Source organism: Schistocerca americana, chromosome 5 (genome assembly GCF_021461395.2).
Source record: "Schistocerca americana isolate TAMUIC-IGC-003095 chromosome 5, iqSchAmer2.1, whole genome shotgun sequence".
Classification (NCBI taxonomy): domain Eukaryota; kingdom Metazoa; phylum Arthropoda; class Insecta; order Orthoptera; family Acrididae; genus Schistocerca; species Schistocerca americana.
Window position 1 is genome coordinate 98,593,686 of NC_060123.1, and position 20,635 is coordinate 98,614,320.

The window sequence follows — 20,635 nt, forward strand, 5'->3', positions numbered from 1 at the left end:
ACAATACTCCGTTGTTTTGACACCTGTATAGATGGCTCTGTCCTCAATTTTCGTTAAACCAAAGCCATCAAATACAGCAGTTTGGCAGGGCCAGAGCTTGTAGTGGCTTGTTAACGTTAGCTGGTACGGTGAAAGTGTTAGATCCGTCAAAGGAGAAAGCAGGAATTGTGTGGTGAGTGGAGTAATACGTTGCATTAATTTTATCGGATGTTTTGTAATTAGTTTCTAAACGAATTTGTGTTGGAAGTGGTACTGGACGCTGGTTCTTTCTACTCCGCCATTCGAAAGTTTTTATTCTAACGAAGCTGATTGAAAGTGCTGTACTGAATTTTCTGTTTAGTTTCAGAAAATCGAGCCAACATGTCAGAACAAGAAGCTGCACAAACAAACGACGAAGTGACTCAAGAAACTGAACGTGATAGTACGGCAGATGCTGTAAGTACGGTCTGTGGTTTTTAGATCTCGTATGTACATGTTAGCATTGGTCTCGAATATGACTTGACTGAAAAGTGTTTAGTGGGTACATGTTGAAACCAATTTGAAAACGTACGGTTGTTGCCCTAGTGTTAATAATCATCTTGTAGTGTTGCAGCTCTTATGTCTGTGCTTTCTATGAAAATAGGACGACGAATTCCGCCTTATGCAAGAAATCTTTTCGGTTTTCTTTTACCCAGTCATGTTTCAGCACTTCTCGTGCTATTTTTCAGTGGGTTATTTTTTATGTTAGTACTTAGCATAGCATCATGTAACTACGAAAATAAAAATAACCCACTGAAGATAGCACACATGTTAAAACATGTCTAAGTATAAAAAAAAAAAAAAAAAAAAAAAAACTAAAAGGTGTTTTGCATAAGGAATTTCTCGTCCTGTTGCCTTAGTGTTGTACGTTGAAAGACCCTAAAGGTAAGGATCAGACAGTAAATATTGAAAAATTTTCAGGTTTCTGTGGCAGACATTGAGAAAAAAGAGGAAGAGAAACTAAAAGCTAAATTTCCAATGATGGGCCGTCCAATGAGTGGACAGTCCGTATTCTTGCAGAAACGGCTTGCAAACAGGGTGAGTCCTGTATTTTGTTACTGTCAAGAAATTTCAGAATTTAACTTCAAAATAACTGTTCCTTCAGTCAAATTGTAGCAAACCTACGAGACCAACCAGCTTAATCGGAATCACTCATTGATTGACTGACTTGAATCTTAAAATCTTTTAATGTGTCAAATATACTCGTATTTAAGCATTGCCATTATTGACAACGAGCACATTGTAGGACAAAGAAAGTGTAGGTAACATAGTTTCATAAGTCTGCCCCATTTCATTGATATCATAAACTTGATTCTATCATGACTGGTGAATGACATAAAATTAGTAACGAAGGTAATTGGGTAAAGTGTACGAAGTTGGTATTGAAGGTTCGATAAAAAACCTGAAACCAGTGTTGGCATAATTACAACAAAGCCCTCGACTGCCTGAAACTTTAAAGTCCTTGTTTTAAGGGTTTAAACAGTGAGGGAATAGATGTCTTGGCATCATATAATTAGATATGGAAAAGGTAAATTTAAATAGATCATATTTCAGTGCATGTAAGTAGAAGTTTTGAAGAGAGGAATAACTATTTGTTAAAATCTATCAGTGTCAGGTTCCACTCGTCTGCTTTGACGCATGACGTAAGTGTTACGTATGACGTCACTATGGCTTGGAGTTTGAGTTGGTTGTGTTTGTAAATGCCTTGCCTGTTGGTGATAAGTAATTATTTCTGTGGGATTGTTGTAATGTTCTATGTATTTGTGTTGAATGCCCATTAATTTACATAAAGATGTTTGACATTTGAATTTTTGAGGTGTTGTGGTTTTATTTTTCACAGTCGTATATGTTGGTTTTTTTCGTATCAATGGTTATGGTAGACCTATAAAGGTCAAGGGAAACTAGTCCAATTCTCGTAGTTTTTGTTGGAGGTGGTGGTGTTTCGATATCGTCAGCTGGGGTTCACCAATATAGGTCATTAGAAATGTAAAATTCAAATAGATCTCGTAATTATTTTTTAGTAATTTTGTGTATTTTGGGATCGTGGTGTTTTTACCGTTATGTTTAGCTTGCCGGCCCACCCCCCTCCCTCCCAAAAAACCCCAATTTCTCGTGGTTGTCCCGTTTGTTTGATCGCATTTTAGGAGGAGGATGATGTTGTCTTATTTATACATAATTTAGTGTTTGTGACATCATAGGCGCCATATTGGAGACACTAACAATAGCCATTTCCGCCATATTGATGATGTCATGCATCAAAGCAGACGGGTGGAATCGGACACTTCCGTGCACAACATAGCATATGCCTGTGAGCTGAAACTACGTAATAGTGCGTTTATAACCGTAGCTGTGGATGTCACATTTGGGAAATGTTTCAGCTTCTTCTGAGAAACTTGGACTATTTGTCATACAGAGTGAAGCATTGTCTGTGGGGATTTTATTGTAGATTTTTTTTTTTCTGTGGTGTGACAGACAGAATAACCTTGCAATATTACTTGATTCTTTCAATCTGACATAATTTTCCTACTTGGGTAGTGTAGAGAAGTAGCAGATATTTTTATAGACAAAGATAAATTAGAGAAAATAAAAAAACTTCGTGTCAATAGGCTCCCTGATCATGGTGCACTCATAGTTAAAAATGACATAACTCCTTACAGTAATGCAAAAAGATCCCAAAAGTGTTCAATTAAGGTTAACAATTGCAAATCATATGGAAAGTTTGCAACAGTTGGACTAGTAAGAGATGTACAGGGAACCTGATGCAAATTTAATATGTAACCTCTTTAATAATACCTTTGAGTATATTTGAAAAATGTTTCTTGAAGAAAACAGTGCAACATAATTGTAAGAAACAATCTAGTAAGCTGTGGCTTACTAAAGGGATGAAAATTTCTTGTAAACAGAAAAGGGAAATGTATCATAGCTAAAAAGAATAATCCTGAAACAAAAACTACTCCGCTGTATTGACACTTTGCCATCCTCACGTCGGGTCGACAGAAGTGTCCGATCCCAACGCGTTGGCTTTGACCCGTACATACGGCTATTGTCGTGTGTGACATGACGGTGCGGAGTTTGGCTTGAGTGTGGCGTGTTTGTAGATGTCGTGTTGTGGTTTGCTGTGCTCTCTGGTGGTATGTTCAGGGTTTTTGTTCCTGTGGTGTAATGGGCTCAGTTTGCTTTAGCTCATTATCCAGAATTGTTAGTGTTGGCTGTGTTTATAGTGGAATTTGTTTCAGTGAGTTAACAATTTTGTGTGAAGGTTAATTTAGTGTTGTTTGCTGTAGATCGTGTGGTAATTTTAGTAAAATTAATCGGTTGTTTTTGTTCAGGAGCCGGCCAGAGTGGCTGTGCGGTTCTAGGCGCTACAGTCGCAGGTTCGAATCCTGCCTCGGGCATAGATGTGTGTGATGTCCTTAGGTTAGTTAGGTTTAAGTAGTTCTAAGTTCTAAGGGACTGATGACCACAGCAGTCAAGTCCCATAGTGCTCAGAACCATTTGAACTTTTTGTTTTTTTTTTTTTTGTTTTTGAAGGGAATGGATAAGACGGATAAAATTAACAGTGCACAGCTCAAGGGAAGTGTTAGATTCCAATGTGTGGCTGTGTCTGCTGATATTGGTATCAGATCTTTTCGTGCTATATAGGCCAAGGGAAGTGTTTCATCTTAATTTATGGGATCGGGAACTGCTGTTGAGGTATAGGTGAAGGGAAGTGTCAGATTCCAGATGATATTGTTTAGTGGTATTTGGGGAGTTTTGTGATGTCGGTTTTCTTTTTGTCATTTTGTGTGGTTTTGTATGGGGGTGGGTGTCTAAATTTGTTTATATTTAGTTTCCCCTACCCAAAAAATACCCCATTTCCCGCGCTTGTCCCGTTAGTGTCGTTACACTTTTGTGGAAAGTGTGTGTGTTAGTTTTTAAATGTATTTTCTTCCTCATAATGTGTACGTACGGACTTCATATGCACCATATTGGAATTGTGGTTTATGGTCGTTTCTGCCATATTTGTGACGTCATGGGTCGAAGCAGACAGACGGGATCGGACGCTTCCTTATTTCCCACACGTCTTGTACAAATTTATTCGCTTGGTGCTGGCAGTGCTAATTTGGATTACTTGGCTAGTTGCTGGCTGCTTGTCACCTTCCTGTTGATGACAAGCTTCACACATTGACATCTACGCGCTGTAAGAAATGCTCTATTTTGCTGTATCGTTCCAAACTCATAATTTTCTTTTCAAGTAACTTCTGAGAGTTCTACACTCTTACAATAATTATCGATGCAGAGGTGATGCCACTTTCCATCAGAAGGTGTTAATAATTCCATTACTGTTTTTGCTGAAGGCTGTCCAGCACCGGAATATATCTTCAGTGAGGAAATGTATCCTGTAATCGAATTGCACAGCATCCAAATGACTATGCAGTGTTTCGTAATTTTTTGACGGATTGTAAACTTTAAAATTTAATCGTCCACGCCTCTGTATCATTCCTTTATCAATTGAGATGTTAACACTCAAACGTTTCTTTACACTTTTGGAAAAATAATCAATTAGGAAATGCACTTCGACAAGCTGGTCGGCATTATCCGGTTTATAGTTGCTGTCGGAAAAATATAAATGATATTTTTCTGAATTGGTTGCAGGACATCGTTTTGCGAAATATCGGTGTGTCTATAAATGGATTCGTTGACCAGTAATTATCGATCCTTGCTTCTTTCTACAGTTCCCATAAGGATAGGAAGCCCAAACCACTTTCTAAGTTCGGGTCCCATAACGTCGACAAACTTAACATTTTTTAAATCCAGTTTCCTTAGATTGCAATTTTGACTGTAGTACTAGTTGGTTTCGTTGCTAATATATTCAGATAGATCATTCCCAATACATAATTTTAAGGTATCCTCGACACTGGGTATCTTTGTAAAATGTTTGGACCCGGTGTCCTTCAAATTTATTATTGATCCTCAGTAAATCAATCTGACCACTGTGCACTGCCTTCTTAGTCTGATTCAGCCGAATCAGTTGGCAACCATAGTGTTCACCGAATTCTTCTTGGACGTGTTTCACTATCTTCCTACAATTCTGCTTCACCTTAATTTTTTTCATGTATTCTTCCCAATTGGCGAAGTCACCGAAACGTCAGACAAGGTCTGCAAATCCATTGTAAGTAATCCTATAGATTCTTTCGTCCGCCATGAAGAAAGGACACAAGTACTTACAAAAACAAAACACTTGTTGACGTGTGCATCTTATCTAAACAAAACACAGACAGAATGCAAAAGATATTAAAGTGCTGTCGCTGGTCACTGTGTGATACTGTACTCAAGACGCCACTGTGGTGTCGCCGCTGGTTGTTGACCGCTGTATCATGCACGACACCACTGTGGTGTCGCCAGATGGCATAGTGTTAAGAAAACTTATTAAAAAGTCGAACTGTGTGCATTGTCAGAGATTAGCACCTCTGATAGTAAAATTAAGACAATTTGGTAAATTGTTTAAAGGGAACAGAAAACCCAAAGGTGCATTTCTGCAAAGCTCAGTGAAAAGTTTAAAAAAGTCAAAAGTAGAAAATACTTTTAATAATTTAAGTGTAGCAGAGAAGTTCCCAGCTCATTAATATGAAAATGCAAGGCTGTATATGGAACAGGCAATTCTTATTCAGTTTGATAAAACTGAAATTCATCTGACCTCTTTTACTGAAATAGTGAAAGTAAAAGCTTGCATGGAACTGATGGCACTTCCAAGAGTACTGAAAGCTTGTTCCTGACATGATTCTCAGCCACATACATAACAGCTCACTGAAATGGGGCACTTGTCTGAATAGACTAAAATATGCTGTTAAACCGTTGCATAAACATAAATCTGATGCTAACAACTAATGCCCACTCACTGACAGCTTCATCAAAAATTCTTGAAAAGTTATGTATACAAAAGAAGCTTCAGACTTGTAAAAATTAATTTCTAACAATTTGATTTTCAGAAAGGCTTTTTAAACAGAAAGCTTTAAGACTTCAAATGAGCAGGCATCTGAGGAGGTATCAAGAACAATGACCTACAGGGTTCAGCCTTGGGTCCTCTATATATAGATCTCTCTGTATTCATGGCAAAAGCACACTTCTTTTTGCTGTTAAAAAGTATAGTAATCACATCCAACTAATAAGTGAGGAAACTGGCTTTCAAAAAATTAAGTGGTTCTCTGAAAGTGGACTCTGAATTTTGAAAAAGTGTAAGCAGTTCTGTACAATAAGTGGCACAACACCTTTGATAATTTTCAGACTTTGAACATAAATCTGTTGCTAAGGCTGTATATTTCAAATTTCTGGGTGTGTGCACTGATAAAAAAAATTGAATTGGAAGAAACACATTAATCTGCTGAAACATTTGGGTTAAACTACCTATGCCATTAAGGTTATTGCAAATTTTAGATATCAGTAAATTAGCTTACTACACCTGTTTACATTGGTTTTTTTTTGTGGTATCTTATTTTGGGGTAATTAATCATAAAGAAATTACTCATTGCAAAGAAGCATGTAATCAGAATAATAGTTTGAGCCCTCCCAAAATCACTGTGCAGACATTTAAGGAACTGAGGGTATTCATAATATTGTCGCATTCATATATTCACTGATGAAATTTATTAATAGATCACAGTTCAAAAAGCAGTAGCAAAGTGCCCAACTGCAACACTAGAACAATCTTTCAGATTTGGGGTTAAAACTGAGGGTGGTACAGAAAAGGGCGAATTGTGCTGCCTCGAAGGTATTTGGTCATTTATCAAATAACATTAAGTCTGACAGCCAACCAGCATTTAAAAATCTGAAAACTCCTATTAAATAGATGAATTTTTAGATGTGAAGTAAGAAAAAATATATTGTGTAAAAAAAAAACCTTACATTAAACTGACACATAGCCATAATTACGAATTGTTGTATTAGCTATCTATGGAACAAGTATTAATGTAATGCAATTTGATCTTGAGGCAAAATATGAAATCGCACCTATTTCACTCTTGGAAATTAAAGGTACCAGTTTCAGGAACAAATTAATCATTTGACTTCTTGAGTCTTACTTCGTTGAACTTCTGAAAATTCTTGCCCCCCCCCCCCCCCCCCCCCCCCCCCCCCCCCCCCCCCCCCCCCTTGGCTGCAAGATTCACTGAACGGAGTACATTAAGGGTTTAAAAGACCTTAAAAACAATCAAGTTAGTATTAAAATAAACCTAATTTGGAAGGGGTGGGTGACAGGATAAATACAATATTTACTTTGTGACCTTGTTATGTTGTATGAAAATAGTTACTAACAAATAACAATGCCTTAGACAACACAAGTTGTCTGCTGGCAAGTAAATCCAATTAAATTCAATATCCGAAATATTTTTAGAGCTGCCTCCTGTATTGTTAACATCAAACTGTGCAAAGAAGATAGTTACTGCCATTACATCCAATGTTCAAACTATAGAACCCCCTTTTTTTAATGTCACTTTAAAGTGTGTGTGTGTGTGTGTGTGTGTGTGTGTGTGTGTGTGTCAGGAATATTAACTCCTAAAGGGAATTAGGAAGTTTGTGTCCTTCATCTATATTGTGGTTGTGATGCAGAGAACTTAGCAGTATCACTTTGTTTTGGACACAATTTAATATTGTCTTTCTTACAATCTTAGATCAGGAAGTTTTCATGGTATAGTAGACATACTTTCATTTGTCAGTGATTTAATAGTTGCATGGTGCCTGATAAGGAAATTTCAAATATTCTAGACTGACATGCTTATTATTTAAATCTTCATATGTATACTGTGCAAACTGTGAAGTGCTTGGCAGAGGGTACATTTGATTGTACCAGTAACTAGCATTTCTTCCTATTTACTTCATATATGAAGTATGGGAAAAATGATCGAATGCTTCTGTAGTGCAGTATTCTAACCATATCCTCATGATACTCGAGTGATACATGGGGGTTTCTAGTATACTCCTAGATTGTTTTGGGTTTTTGAGTCTCTTTAGTAGACTTTCTTGGGATAGTCTATCAATCTTCAGATGTTAACTAAGTTAATTTAGTGACTGCATACCAAGGAGGTTCCCTCCCATTATGAAATATTCTACTGGGTACATATCTATCCAATACAGTCAACTATTCATTTAAACTTGAGTCAGTTCCTCTACATGCTCCTATCCTGTGCTGAAAGCTAATTCCTCATAAGAGACATAACAAGATTTTATCTTGTTTACTGGAAATTTCTTCCTTTGCTTGTTTTAGCCATCCTTTGTACTTCAATAATCATTTTCACAAGTCATGGTTACTGATACCAGCTACAATGTAGATATCTCCAGAGGTCAGGTATATTGTTGCCATTATATCATGATGTATTTCCATAATGAGCAAGGTTCCTGACTCTGTTTTGGGTAGTTTTCAGAGAAGGCATTCAGTAGTGTTTGACACCCCTAACAATACAAATTTTTCCAGTTAATTTGATGATTACAAAATAATTGGCCTAATTGTGTAAAAGTGAACTGAGGTTTTTGGTTATCAGGAGATGAGTCTGGTGGGTACTAAAAGTATCTAGTTAGCACTTCATGCCCACCTGTGATACTGAGTCCTGCCCAAAGACTCTCACATCCTACTCGGTTCCATTCTGGAAACGTAAGCTGATTTCAGTAGTTGGAAAAATGGTCTTCATTGTGGTGTTGGTCTTCTTCTTCAGTCTTAAGACTGGTTTGATGCAGCTCTACATACTTCTCAGTATGCTCATTATACTCATTGCTTGGTCTCCCTACACAATTCTTATCTCCCACACTTCCTTCCAGTACTAAATTGGTGATCCCCAGATGCCTCAGAATGTCTTACCAACTGAGCCCTTCTTCTAGTTGGGCTGTGCCACAAATTTCTTCTATCCCCAATTCTGTTCAGTACTTCATTGTTCTCCATCCATCTGATTTTCAGCATTCTTCTGTAGCACACTTCAAAAGCTTCTAGTCTCTTTTCATCTAGACGTAATAAACATTGTTTCACTTCTTTACATGGCTATATTCCGTACAAATAATTCCAGAAGAGACTTCCTGACACTCATATCTGTACTTGATGTTAACAAGTTTCTCTACAAAAATGCTTTTCTCTCCATTGCCAGTATAAATTTTATATCCTGTCTATTTTGACCACTATCAGCTATTTTGCTACCAAAATAGCAACTCATCTGCTACTTAGTGTCTTATTTCCTGATTTAATTCCCCAGCGTGACCTGCTTTACACTACACTACATTCCATTATCATTTTGCTTTCGATGTTACTGTTGAATATTTTCATGACACTGTCCATTCTGTTTAACTACTCTTCCAAGTCTGTTATTCTGTCAGAGAGCAAGGTCACTGGCAGACTTACATTGGGGCTAGGCTACAACCACTAACAGTTTGACAAGAGAATCGGTGCAAAACTAGATTGTGCATTTCCATTTTCTCTTGTCGCAATTGACTTACTTCAAATGTTCAGCTGATCCTCCTCCTCTGGATACACGGCTGCATCAGTCTCCACAACTTCTCCGAAGAAATAATGCTGGTTAGGGGGATTAAAAGGGTACTTATACACATACACCAAGGAATAACATGTGCTTGCTCCTTGTATGTCACAGCTTCAATGGCATGAGTGGCAAACGCTTGTCTGCTGATCAACTGCGACCATTGCAGTATTCTCCCGTTACACATCCATCCTGCACACAAAAATCTGGTGGTGTGGTAAACACATCTCCACTCTCCCACACTCATACTTAAAATATCAAGTGTTTGAGACAGTGGAAGACAGTGTCTCTAGCATTTACCCCAAAATTTTCAAGGCACTACAAACCCTGTCTCAATCGCTTCTCAACCTTTGCTTTCCTTTCATGCCTATCAACACTAAAGTCCTCTCTCTTTTCTGTAAGTTGTAAGTAGCTTTTCTCACCTCATATTTTATGCTTGTTGTCTGTAGAATTTCAGAGTATTCCAGTCAACATTGTTAGAAGGTTCCTCTTTGTATACAAATGTTGTAAACATAGGTTTGCTTTTCCTTAACCTGTCTTCTCATAGAAGTTGTCAGTGTTGCCACATGTGTTCCTACATTTTCCAGAATCCAGACACATTCCCTGAGGTCAGCTTACACAATTTTTTTTTTATTCTTCTTCTGTAAAGTATCCGTCTTAGTATTATGCATCCAAAACTTGTTGAACTGATAGTTGGTTAATTTTCACACCTGTCAGCACCTGCTTCCAATGGAATTACTATATTCTTCAAGTCGGAGATCTTTTACCTGTCTCATATCTTGCTCACCAGATGGAAGAGTTTCGTCATGGCTGGCTCTTGCAGTTATGTAGTTTCAACGTAATGTTGTCTATTCCTGGGCCCTTGTTTTGATTTAGGTCTTATAGTGCTTTGTCAAATTCTTCACACGGTATTGTATCTCCCATCTTGTCTTCATCTCTGTTCTCAATTTCCATAATATTGCCCTCGAATAAATCTCCCTTGCATAAACTGTTTGTATACTTGGGCCAACTTTGTGCTTTCCCTTCTATGCTTAGGACTGGTTTTCCATCAGTTATTGATATTCATAAAGGTGATTCTCTTTCCTCCAAAAGTATCTAATTTTCCTGTAGATGGCACCTCTTTCCCTTATTGATTTAAACTGCTAAAGGCATAAATTTGTCCTCCAGCCATTCCTGCATAATCATTTTCCACTTACTGTCAGTCACTTCAGACATTCATATCACTTTTCACTTTCTTCATTTACTGCAGGTTTATATTTTCTTCAACTTCTCTTGTTATTCAAGGAATTGTACAAGCCCTTGTCTTACCTACTTGAGCCTGTGCTGCCTTAACTAGCTCATCTGTTAGTCTTTTACTGTATTCCTTTCCTCTGTAACTGTAAATTGCTTCCTGTGACACTCTACAACATTTAGTTCTTTCAGCTTCTCCAGGTCTGATCTCCTTAAATTATTAGTCTTTTTCAGTTTCAATCTGTCATTAATAACCAAACAATTATGGTCAGTCCACATTTCTCTGGAAGCGTCTTAAACTTTAAAATCTCTTATGAAACCTTAGTGTCTCCTAATGTCTTCCATGATCCTTAAAGTGTTAGCCATGATTAAATTATACAGCTTGCAAAATTCTACCAGGTGGCTTCCTATTTCATTCATTTACCTCAGTCAATAACCCCATACTGTTCTCATTCTTCCTACGTTCAAATTCCATGACTTCCCCCCCCCCTCAAATATCTGAATAATTCCTCTTATCTTGTATTACATTTCAATCTTTTCATTGTATTGAACATAAACAAAAATCTTGGGCTGCATTAATGGAAGAGAGATCTAGATAGATAAAATCTAAAACCCTTATTAAACAACACACAGAAGTTGGAGGAAGTGCCCAAAGTGTAAAAGTGTCGAACTGCCAACTTTTTTTATTGGACATATTACAGGATACAACTAGTGTGTAGTTTGCACCAGCCATCCAAGGAACACATTCAGAACCATAGGCTCATTGACATAAAGTACATCATTGGGTGTGAAAGCTATTTATTAGTATTGGAATGTCTAAGAAGTCTTAGTATTTATTAAGCAATAGTTTTGTGTAGCTATAATGAAATTACTTAAATTGTACAGAATTATGTACACTGTTTTGTTTTGCTACATGCAAGTGATTACCTGTGTTTAAATTTCACAGCATTTTAGAAAAGTCATCTACACAGCAATTGCCATGAGTGTAACCTTTAGCTCTTAGAGGGGTAGAATGACGATGTAATACTAGGTGCAGGAATTGTTTGACTCTGGCTGGGTAGAAGGGGTAAAAGCAGGGCATATACTTCCTGTTAAGAGGAGTAAAGACCTGAAGATCCACAGGAATTTAAGAACTTCGGCAGTGGTTGTGTCTTGTTGATGGTACATAAGATCCATTCAAGTGTTAGAGCAATGAGTGACACTATTTTACTAGTGATTGCAAACATGCAAAACGATGTCGACATTCCGTACTGGTCACTGCTGGCACAACAGCTCTGGCTCCTGTGTCTATTCTAAAAATATTACCCTTCCTGGCATGCTGAAATAATGTAAAAGATGCAATCAAAACGCTGCATTATCACTTAACGTAATAAGTATACAGTTAAGTGAAATTGAGGTAAATTCACATGAAACATGTAAACACAGACATACTGTACTGTGGTACAGTGAATCTAGAGGAGCACGAAGGCACTGTACCTTGATGTATGCTTCTGTAAATACTTATTTAATTCCATTTCTAATATTACACTATAGTTGTATGTGGATTTTGTCAATGGAATTTTAAAAATTCTCTTTTTTTACTACTGTATTAATAATCTAAACTGTGAAAAATGTGTGGGCTACTTCGCACAGTAGTAGAATCCTCAAGAGTTTGTTGTATGCTGACCATGCGTGAAAGCAATAACACTTGAAGTCCACTGGAAGAGCTGCAGTCTATGCTTGCACAGATACACAGCAGAATAGAACTGCCCTGGTTTCTGCCCAGCAGATGAAGTATCTGCTGAAATCTTAAGCTGGCTGCACTTACAAAGCACACCTTAGTTATCATGCTTTAAGTACTTAATTAAAATACTATTGTAGAGCCAATAAAAGAGGAAGTGACTAAATACAAAATTCATTAAGTTCCAGGTTATAAAAATTGTGGTTGAAAGATCTTAGGTGTGCTACAGCAGTGGATCACTAGCAGGAAGTAGTGAGTTTCATCAAGAAGTTAGGGGGTTTCCAAAGGGTAATAATTAGGTACTGACAGACTAACTCTTGAAGAAAATGTTGAGTTGTGCGTGGGTAACTGCGTCAGTAGAGCACTTGCTTGCAAAAGGCAAAGGTCTGCTGGAGTTAGTCTCAAACACAGTTTGAATCTGCCAAGAAGTTTCAGTTAAGGAGTTTTCAATGATATGCAGACTACTGGAGGTGGAGGCTTTAACACTGATCTGATAGTTCTAATCATGAAAACTTAGAGTACTTAATATCCAGGTTTTGAATATTTCCTACCGTGACATTCGCTGACAATTTGTTTGTTCGTAAACTGAAAAATACACAATAACTTGGACAGGGATAATATAATGGTCAAGTATTTACAGTAAAACAAGCCAAGCAGGCAGGTTCAGATTGTCACAGAAAAACAAATGCATAACAAACATAACCAATGATTTAATAAGTTTTAAAGAAAAATTATAAAAGTAACACTAAGGGATTTACAAAGTAGACTTGGTCAAGACTTTGTATACAACTGTAAGGAGAGGGGATACAGAATGGTGTGGGAACTGCCAATTTAGGAAAGCTGTACAGGAGCAGAAATGACCAGTGAAAAGTCAATACTGCAGACAGAAGTGCTTCACTTGGAATGCTAAAGGAAATGAGTTCATTATCCTGGAGACTTGTGCTTGCTTCAAAATTTCCTCTTACAGTTAATAGGGAATCTATATTCTAAACACAGAATAAAAGTATCTTACATAATTATTCTGCTTTATGAAGCTAAACTTGTGCTCCTGAAAATATTTTGGCATTGAGAAAAGCTTAACTTCAAAAGATTTCTCAGTTGTAGCTTTCGCAGTACTTCTAACCTAATAAAGGGTGTCCCCAAGGGATGGTTCAGTAATGTTGCCAAACCAATGCACCATTCAAATCACTAAAAAAACTACTGAAAACATGAATTTTTTTTACTACGTGGTTATGGTGGTGCCAGCACACAAACTAGTAAATTCTTAAATTATCAAAGCCACATTTGCCATATATGTAAGAGCTCGTAGAAAATCGCTTCAAAAACTACACCTACTACTATTATAGTGGGCAAAAGACAATGAAAGACTTGGGAAAGATACTCCTGTTCTGAAGAAATTCATATTTGTGAAATTAAAGAACAAAATTATTTTCAACTGTAGAAAAAGTATGCAGACAAGAAAAATTCTGTATTGATATTTTAATAGGTGCAGATAAGGTAATTTGAAACTATTTGTCAAAGTTGTCTTTGAAGCAATTACTAGTTTGCTAAATGGTACCTTCTTAATAGACATTGTCCCAGAATACAAACTTTTGAATTTTTTATTGTGTTGCTTCTGTAACAGGTTAAATTACCTCATTAAATTGGGAATTTATGGAAACTGTAGCTTAGGTATTGATTTGTCAGCAGGTGCTACTGTAAACAAATAATTCAACGATTCTGAACATTTTTTCTGAAAAAGTTCAAAAATCAGTTCTTAAAAGAAATTATTTGATAAAACTGAGGAAGTAGATAACATACTACTCTGAGCCAAACAAGAATTTGTCAAGAGGTAGTACTCAAATGTTATTGTCTACAGCCATTTCCACTAAGTGTAGAGTAATATTGCTGGCTCACTCGTCAAATATCAAAACACCACTTGGACTAGGTAAGGTGTGCTTTGCTTGACTTTTGGGGCCTACAAGCTGTGGTGAACCACTGATAAAACTTTGGGCTCCTCTTTCAACTCATTGAAATAGCATAGTGTTCATGCTTAGATGTTAGTCTGAACTGTACGACACTACATGATTAGTAGCGGCAGGCAACACCTGCAGCAACATAGGCCAAAGATTCCCTTCCTGATCCAGCAGAAACCCTATTCAGTTGCATTCCTTCTTTCCCAGGTGCTCCAACCCGTTGGCTCACAGCCAAACGCACTCAACAATTGTAGACAAAGCAAATTTTATCTTTTAACCCACACTTAATGCAAATCAGTTCCATGCAGAAGGTATAAACTACAAATGGTCTCTAGCATTCTTCTGGGCTTTTGAAGGGGCTCAGGTTTCTTCAAGGAAACACAGGGATTTTCATACAGACCTGATACTAATCCTCAACAGGATGACTGCATTTAAATGAAGTTGTCAATAAATTTTATTAAACAAATTTTTGTATCAATGAGTAAAGTTTGTCCTTATCACACTGCTCTCATTTTTGCATGAGCTATTAAACAATGGGTGGGGATAGCTTCAGTTTGTGGAAAAGACCTTGATGCTGCCAAAGGCCCAATTTATCCAGTGGTACCCCTTCGACATAAAGAAATTATAACTGTGTAAATTGTGTATAAAGGGTAAAATTTAATTTCTTCTTTTACTTCAGGCCTGTACACTTAGAAAAACAACTTCTGTCCTTCAATTTGGTGGGAGGCCTGTATGATTGACTCCACGACACCATAAGCTGCATTACTTCCCTAAACATTTAAACTTGCTGTGCAGTGTCATTGACACAGCATTTATAGTGTAGTTGCAACATACACCCTTCAATGTAGGTGTTCGTTACTAACATTGTTTACTGATTACAAATCAGTATCTGTATCTAATTACTCCACTTTGTAATTGTTTATTTAGCTTGAATTTTTATCTTGTTTGAGAATTCTAAAATTAATAAACCATAAACATGCTTCTCTCGCCAATAAGTAAAAGAAAACCTGTTTTCATTCTGAAATGGAGCTAACTGAAAGGCCCATAAATATAAAAAGCTAAATAATGTTAACAATTATAGCAAATGCCTCGAGCAACTTTTTATACATGCTTTCCAGTTATCCCAAGTTTACAAATGGGTAATTCCATGTCGGTGACTTTACTCACCATTCCAGATTTTGAAGAAACTTAAGGCAAAAGTAGTAAACATTGACTAAAAATACCCCATTTAATTAAAAATCCATTAAGCCATTTCAAAAACACAGCAGTATACAGTTCTCTAACATACTGTCATAATTTGAAAAGACAACTCGCCTAATTAAACTAAAATGGTGTCATTTTGCAGATTTTTCCATGAGCTTTCCTATGATACGTAACAGTAAAAGTTTGTGATAAACTCTCTAAATTTAAACGAAAATTTAAGTTGGCAATTTCTCAAACCAAATCTTCAAAAAAATTTGAAGTTTTTTATGCTTCACATTAACTAATTGCCTAAGTATGAATTTCAAAATTTCACATTTTACTAAGAAATACTTTTCCAAAACTTAGATTCGAATAAATATCTATGTACAGTCAAATTTAGTGACCTTCCAAATGTCAATAATTATCTTAAAACAGACTAACCAAAGTTTTAAATGCTTCTTTTTTACAGTTTACCCTCAAGGAATCCATATACTCTTCCTACTGGTTTTACATAACAAAGAATCATTTATACATAACTGCAAAACATCTGGTTTTATAGTATATGCAGAAGACAATGATGGGCCAGGTGGATGACGGGAAGTGACTTTAACTTCATAACTATCTTCATCTTTTGTTAAAATAGAAGCCAACCACAATTTCTTGGCAAACAGGAAGATATCCATCAATGTCTTTCAAAGCCAAAATTTCTAGAGGCTTTTGCATCTGTTTCAACAGTAAATTCTGTTGTCTGGAAGCTTTTAACAATATTTTTGATGTACTTGATGCAATCAGTATAGAAGCATGTAACTTGTTCGTTTTATGGAAACAGATTGATAAAAGTACTCTTGCAGAAATCTTTCAATGTAGTCTTATACTGAAACATCAGAAGGCACAGATGTGATATTTGTAATGCCCAACGAAAAAATTGGTGTGGAGTAAGAATTTCGCCTCTGCAGACGTGCTTTCGTCGCAGAAACCATAAAGTCCTTTTCAGTGGCAAAATCTTTGTGGAAGCAAAAGTTCACAAAATTCTTTTATTCCTGTATTGGTCTACACTGCATCCAAAAAGTAGAATACATTCTGTACGTCAATCTGAAATCAGTTTTTAAAAACTGAGTTCTCAAACGTTTGACTGCTATGTATGCTCTAGGCAGAAATTGCCATAACTTGTGCTGTTTTCTTCTGTCATTAGTAATACACTAGGAAAAGGGTGTAGTCACATGATCACGTGACCCTGGGCCTAATCTTGGCTCACAAGTATTATTCCCGGAAGTCGTGTAACAATACTCACCCTAATTCAAGTTTTCCTTGATTTAAGAGCTTTGCTGCTTCTCCAGAAAATCGTAGAGTATTAGTGTAGTCAGTTTTTCAGAAAATAATTGAACTCTTGAGGTCTACTGTGTATTTCTAAGTTGAATCTGCCCACTGTCAAAGTGTGATTTTTCAAACAAATTATCATCAAATGCACTCTGTAGTGTTCTTCCTATTGAGTCGCTTCCTGAGCAAGGACTAGTTTCCCATAATGCAGTGGAATGATGCTGGGTTGCAAAACACTTTGCCAAACAAGTGTTAATAAGAGCCTAATTATCCATAGTGTAAGAGACCAAGCATAGTGTTAACTCTCAATAGTTGGACATTTGTACATGTAGTGCAAACACATACTTAGTGTTTAGCTGTGACCAGCTAAAAAGCAGTGTTTTGGGTGCAGTTGTCTAAATTCAGAGAACTTTATCATTGCCAGAAACTTAGCTTTGGAACTTCTATATTCAACTTCCAAATTACAAAAAAAAAAAAGAGCTTTTGGATATGTTAGGTCTTCCTCCTTCCTAGTTTCTTTTCTGGCATTACTCTAATTATTGTAATTTCATAAAAGTAATTGTGTTGGTCGCAAAACTTCTTGTGACAGTCTGTTTTTTATCACGTCTTCCTAACAAACCTTTTCCCCCTTCACAAACCTTTTCCCCTGGACCACATAGTTCGGAATATGAAATTCCCGCGTAGTCTTCCCAGTACTCATTCAGGCTATCAAGTTAGTAACATTAGTTTTCCTACAACTTAAACAAAATCTAGTTTCAGGTTACCTATTACTGTTCACCGATCCCTCATTTTCTGAGGAATCGTTTGCATGTGCAAATAATTGTGTAAATGCTCAGTGGTTTCTAATTTTTTGGTGAAAGGTGGAGGAACACAAGCTTGTTTAATCTGAAGATTTTTCTAGTCATTTCATTGAATGGTTTTCAAGGAACCCATCTGCGTCATAAAATTATCAAATTTTTAAGTTACTGGGGAAACACTGCACATACCCTCAGGCACAGTTCCTAGTCTTTGTTTTTCACTGATTTTTTTTTTTTTTAGAATTAAAACATTGTCAAATCTTTCTTCCTGAGCCATTGTGTAATGCCACCTGTAGTTAAAATTTGTTCGTACAGAACACTAAGAAAATGTACTAAAATGATGTGTAAAGACTAAAAGAATTTTTGTTCACTAGGCAGCACCTTAATGTTAAAGCTAGTATCACCACATTAATCACCAACTTTCTCATCAGACTGCCACTAAGTCAGCAGATATTTTCAGATTTAAAGTAACTGAATCATAACAGCTCAAGACTGTTAGACTGCTTGACCCTTAACTGGCATAGGGCATGGGCAGTTTCAATAATAGCAATTAGCCATTTGATTGTTGGAATTTGTTATTCCTTTCACATATAGTAATAAAATCTCACTACTTACAGATTGCAGTTGTATTAAAATTTTAGTACTTCTGATATAAGTATTACAAATTTATGAAAATAAATTTATGGGTAAATTGTTTGTCCACTTAAGTCTACAAGTGGTACAAATCTGTCAATTTTTGATGAAATGTGAATTTTCAACATTTTAAGGATGTGAACCCATAAACCCCCTTTGTACTTAAGGAATTAGTCAAAAATAATACAAAGTTTTATAATTTTTTGTTTTAAGTTGAAAACTTAAATCTTCGTTTGCATTTTAAAAAATGCATCTCCAACTCATTTTTCTGTTGTATTAGAGGAAAGCTCATGGCAAATGCTGCAAAAAATTACCTCTCCCACCATTTTAGCTTTGTTACTACAGCAATTAAAAATACTCGTGGTGGTTTTTTTATTTTTGACATCTTCACATTGCTGTATTATCAAAATGGCTCAACCAATTTAATAAAATTGGATATTTTTCTTAGCCTATATGTAGGCTTGCTTTATGCCAAATTTCATCAAAATCTGAGGTGGTGAATTAAAATTCATGGTAAGTGTAATTTCCAGAAATAGTGTAACAATACTCTCGCCCTAATTCAAGTTTTCCTTGATTTAATTTAGAAGAGCTTTGCTGCTTCACTAAAAAATTGTGGAGTACTTGGAATGGTCCAAATAAATGCGACATTACTCCTAATGCATGTTTGGGTTTCAGCAAGCTGCTTTTTCTAATTAGTCAGGTCTTAGACTATTTCTGTGTAGTTTTGTTCCTTAACTTGTGCTATTTCGCAATGATGATGTGTGCTCATTTTCTTTTCAGCAAAAATACTTTGATTCAGGAGACTACCAAATGGCAAAACAGAAATCTGCAGCAAAAGCACGTCAGGTTCCAGCAGGTATTGCTTATGTTACTGGAGACGCCATTCCAACACCAGAGACGGTGCCTGTTCGTAAAACATCCATAATACAGCCTTGCAAATTCACGAGTAGCTCGACAACATAGTGTCAGTGCGTGAGATAAGACTTAAAAATATCTTGTGCTATGAAATGAAATGATCTAGGATGTTTATTTATTTTGTATTTGTATAACTCAAATTGCTACACAACTTGTTTACATATTGTAAACCAGTTTTCTATGCTTAACAGTTGTTAAATTAGTTTTAAATCTGAGGAACAGCAGTTGTAGCTTCTGCATTTGACTTCTTAATTTTGTAATTTATGCAGCCTTATTAAAGATGTATTGTGCCTGGTTCACTTCAGCCAGCTAGATTTAAATATAAAATTTCATAAATTGACAAAAGTCAAAGCAGAATCTCTTGTTCAGCATGTATGTTAAGATAGTGTTACCTGCTATTTTATAACTTCTGTCAAGTTTATCTGCAAAGCCTTCCCCTCAAGGCCTCTTGTGTCAGTGAAATAAAGCTGTAAAAAATCAGTTATCGTAAATATTGCTAACCTGCAGAAAATGCATGCCAACCTGCGACCAGTTGTGAATTAAAGGGGAAATGGTGTAAATGAAACAGTAAGCATAAGTTTTTTGAACCTAAAATATAAAATTTTGTTACTGTATTATTGTCGGTATTGGTACAAATGTGTATAATGTAAACTGTAAAGGAAAAATACATCATTAATTTTTAAGTTTTCATTTAATTTCTAAATTTTCAGGAACATTCCTGTGAGTTTGCAGAATTGATCTGTTGACATTGCTTAAACTATAGTTTTATCCAATAGTTGACAACAGAAATCTCGGTTGATCGCCAAATTCGTCTGTAGCCATCCTGCAAGTCTTAAAATCCTAGTTACTGAGGCCTATGTCTTATAAAAAGAATGTTGCTGTGTTATTGTTTTAATAATTTTCTATAGCTGAAATGAATTTAGTTGAAAATGTATCCATTGCCCTTCACCATCAGATACTGAATGAAGGCATTAGAGCTTAGTCTTTACATGCAGATATTCCTCTTCCATCTAAAGACCCAATCCACAGTGGGGTGGAAAAACTGCACACCGTATAAGTGTGCATGTACAAAGTAGCCCAGATGATAGCCCCAGCTAGTGTATCCTGTGTCACCCTCCCAGTATTGGATCACCTGCTTTATGGTGTGCACTACCTGAGTAAGATTGCACCCAACCTTGTTAACATCCTTCCAAAGTACCGTGTGGGCAGAGTATTAAGAAGTGGCCAAAATGTTCTTACACGTCTGAAGTGCAAAAGACTTTGGTTCATGATGTGTGGTGAAGCCCCTAGAAAGTTAGGGAAGTCTTGTTTCCTTTCCATATCAATAATACAGATTTTCTTGACTCCAGTAGTGGTATTAGCAGGGTGATGGTTGTC

General features: G+C 36.4%; 1 protein-coding gene across 1 annotated transcript; it reads left to right on the forward strand.

Annotated features, from left to right (window-relative positions):
• The first annotated feature begins 11 nt into the window (after positions 1-11).
• Positions 12-19,941, forward strand: LOC124615465 (cAMP-regulated phosphoprotein 19). Its single transcript, XM_047143375.1, has 4 exons — positions 12-172; positions 341-435; positions 940-1,056; positions 19,124-19,941. Exons 2-4 carry the CDS (start codon positions 361-363, stop codon positions 19,304-19,306), a joined length of 375 nt encoding a protein of 124 aa, XP_046999331.1. The 5' UTR covers positions 12-172; positions 341-360; the 3' UTR covers positions 19,307-19,941.
• Positions 19,942-20,635: the final 694 nt, after the last annotated feature.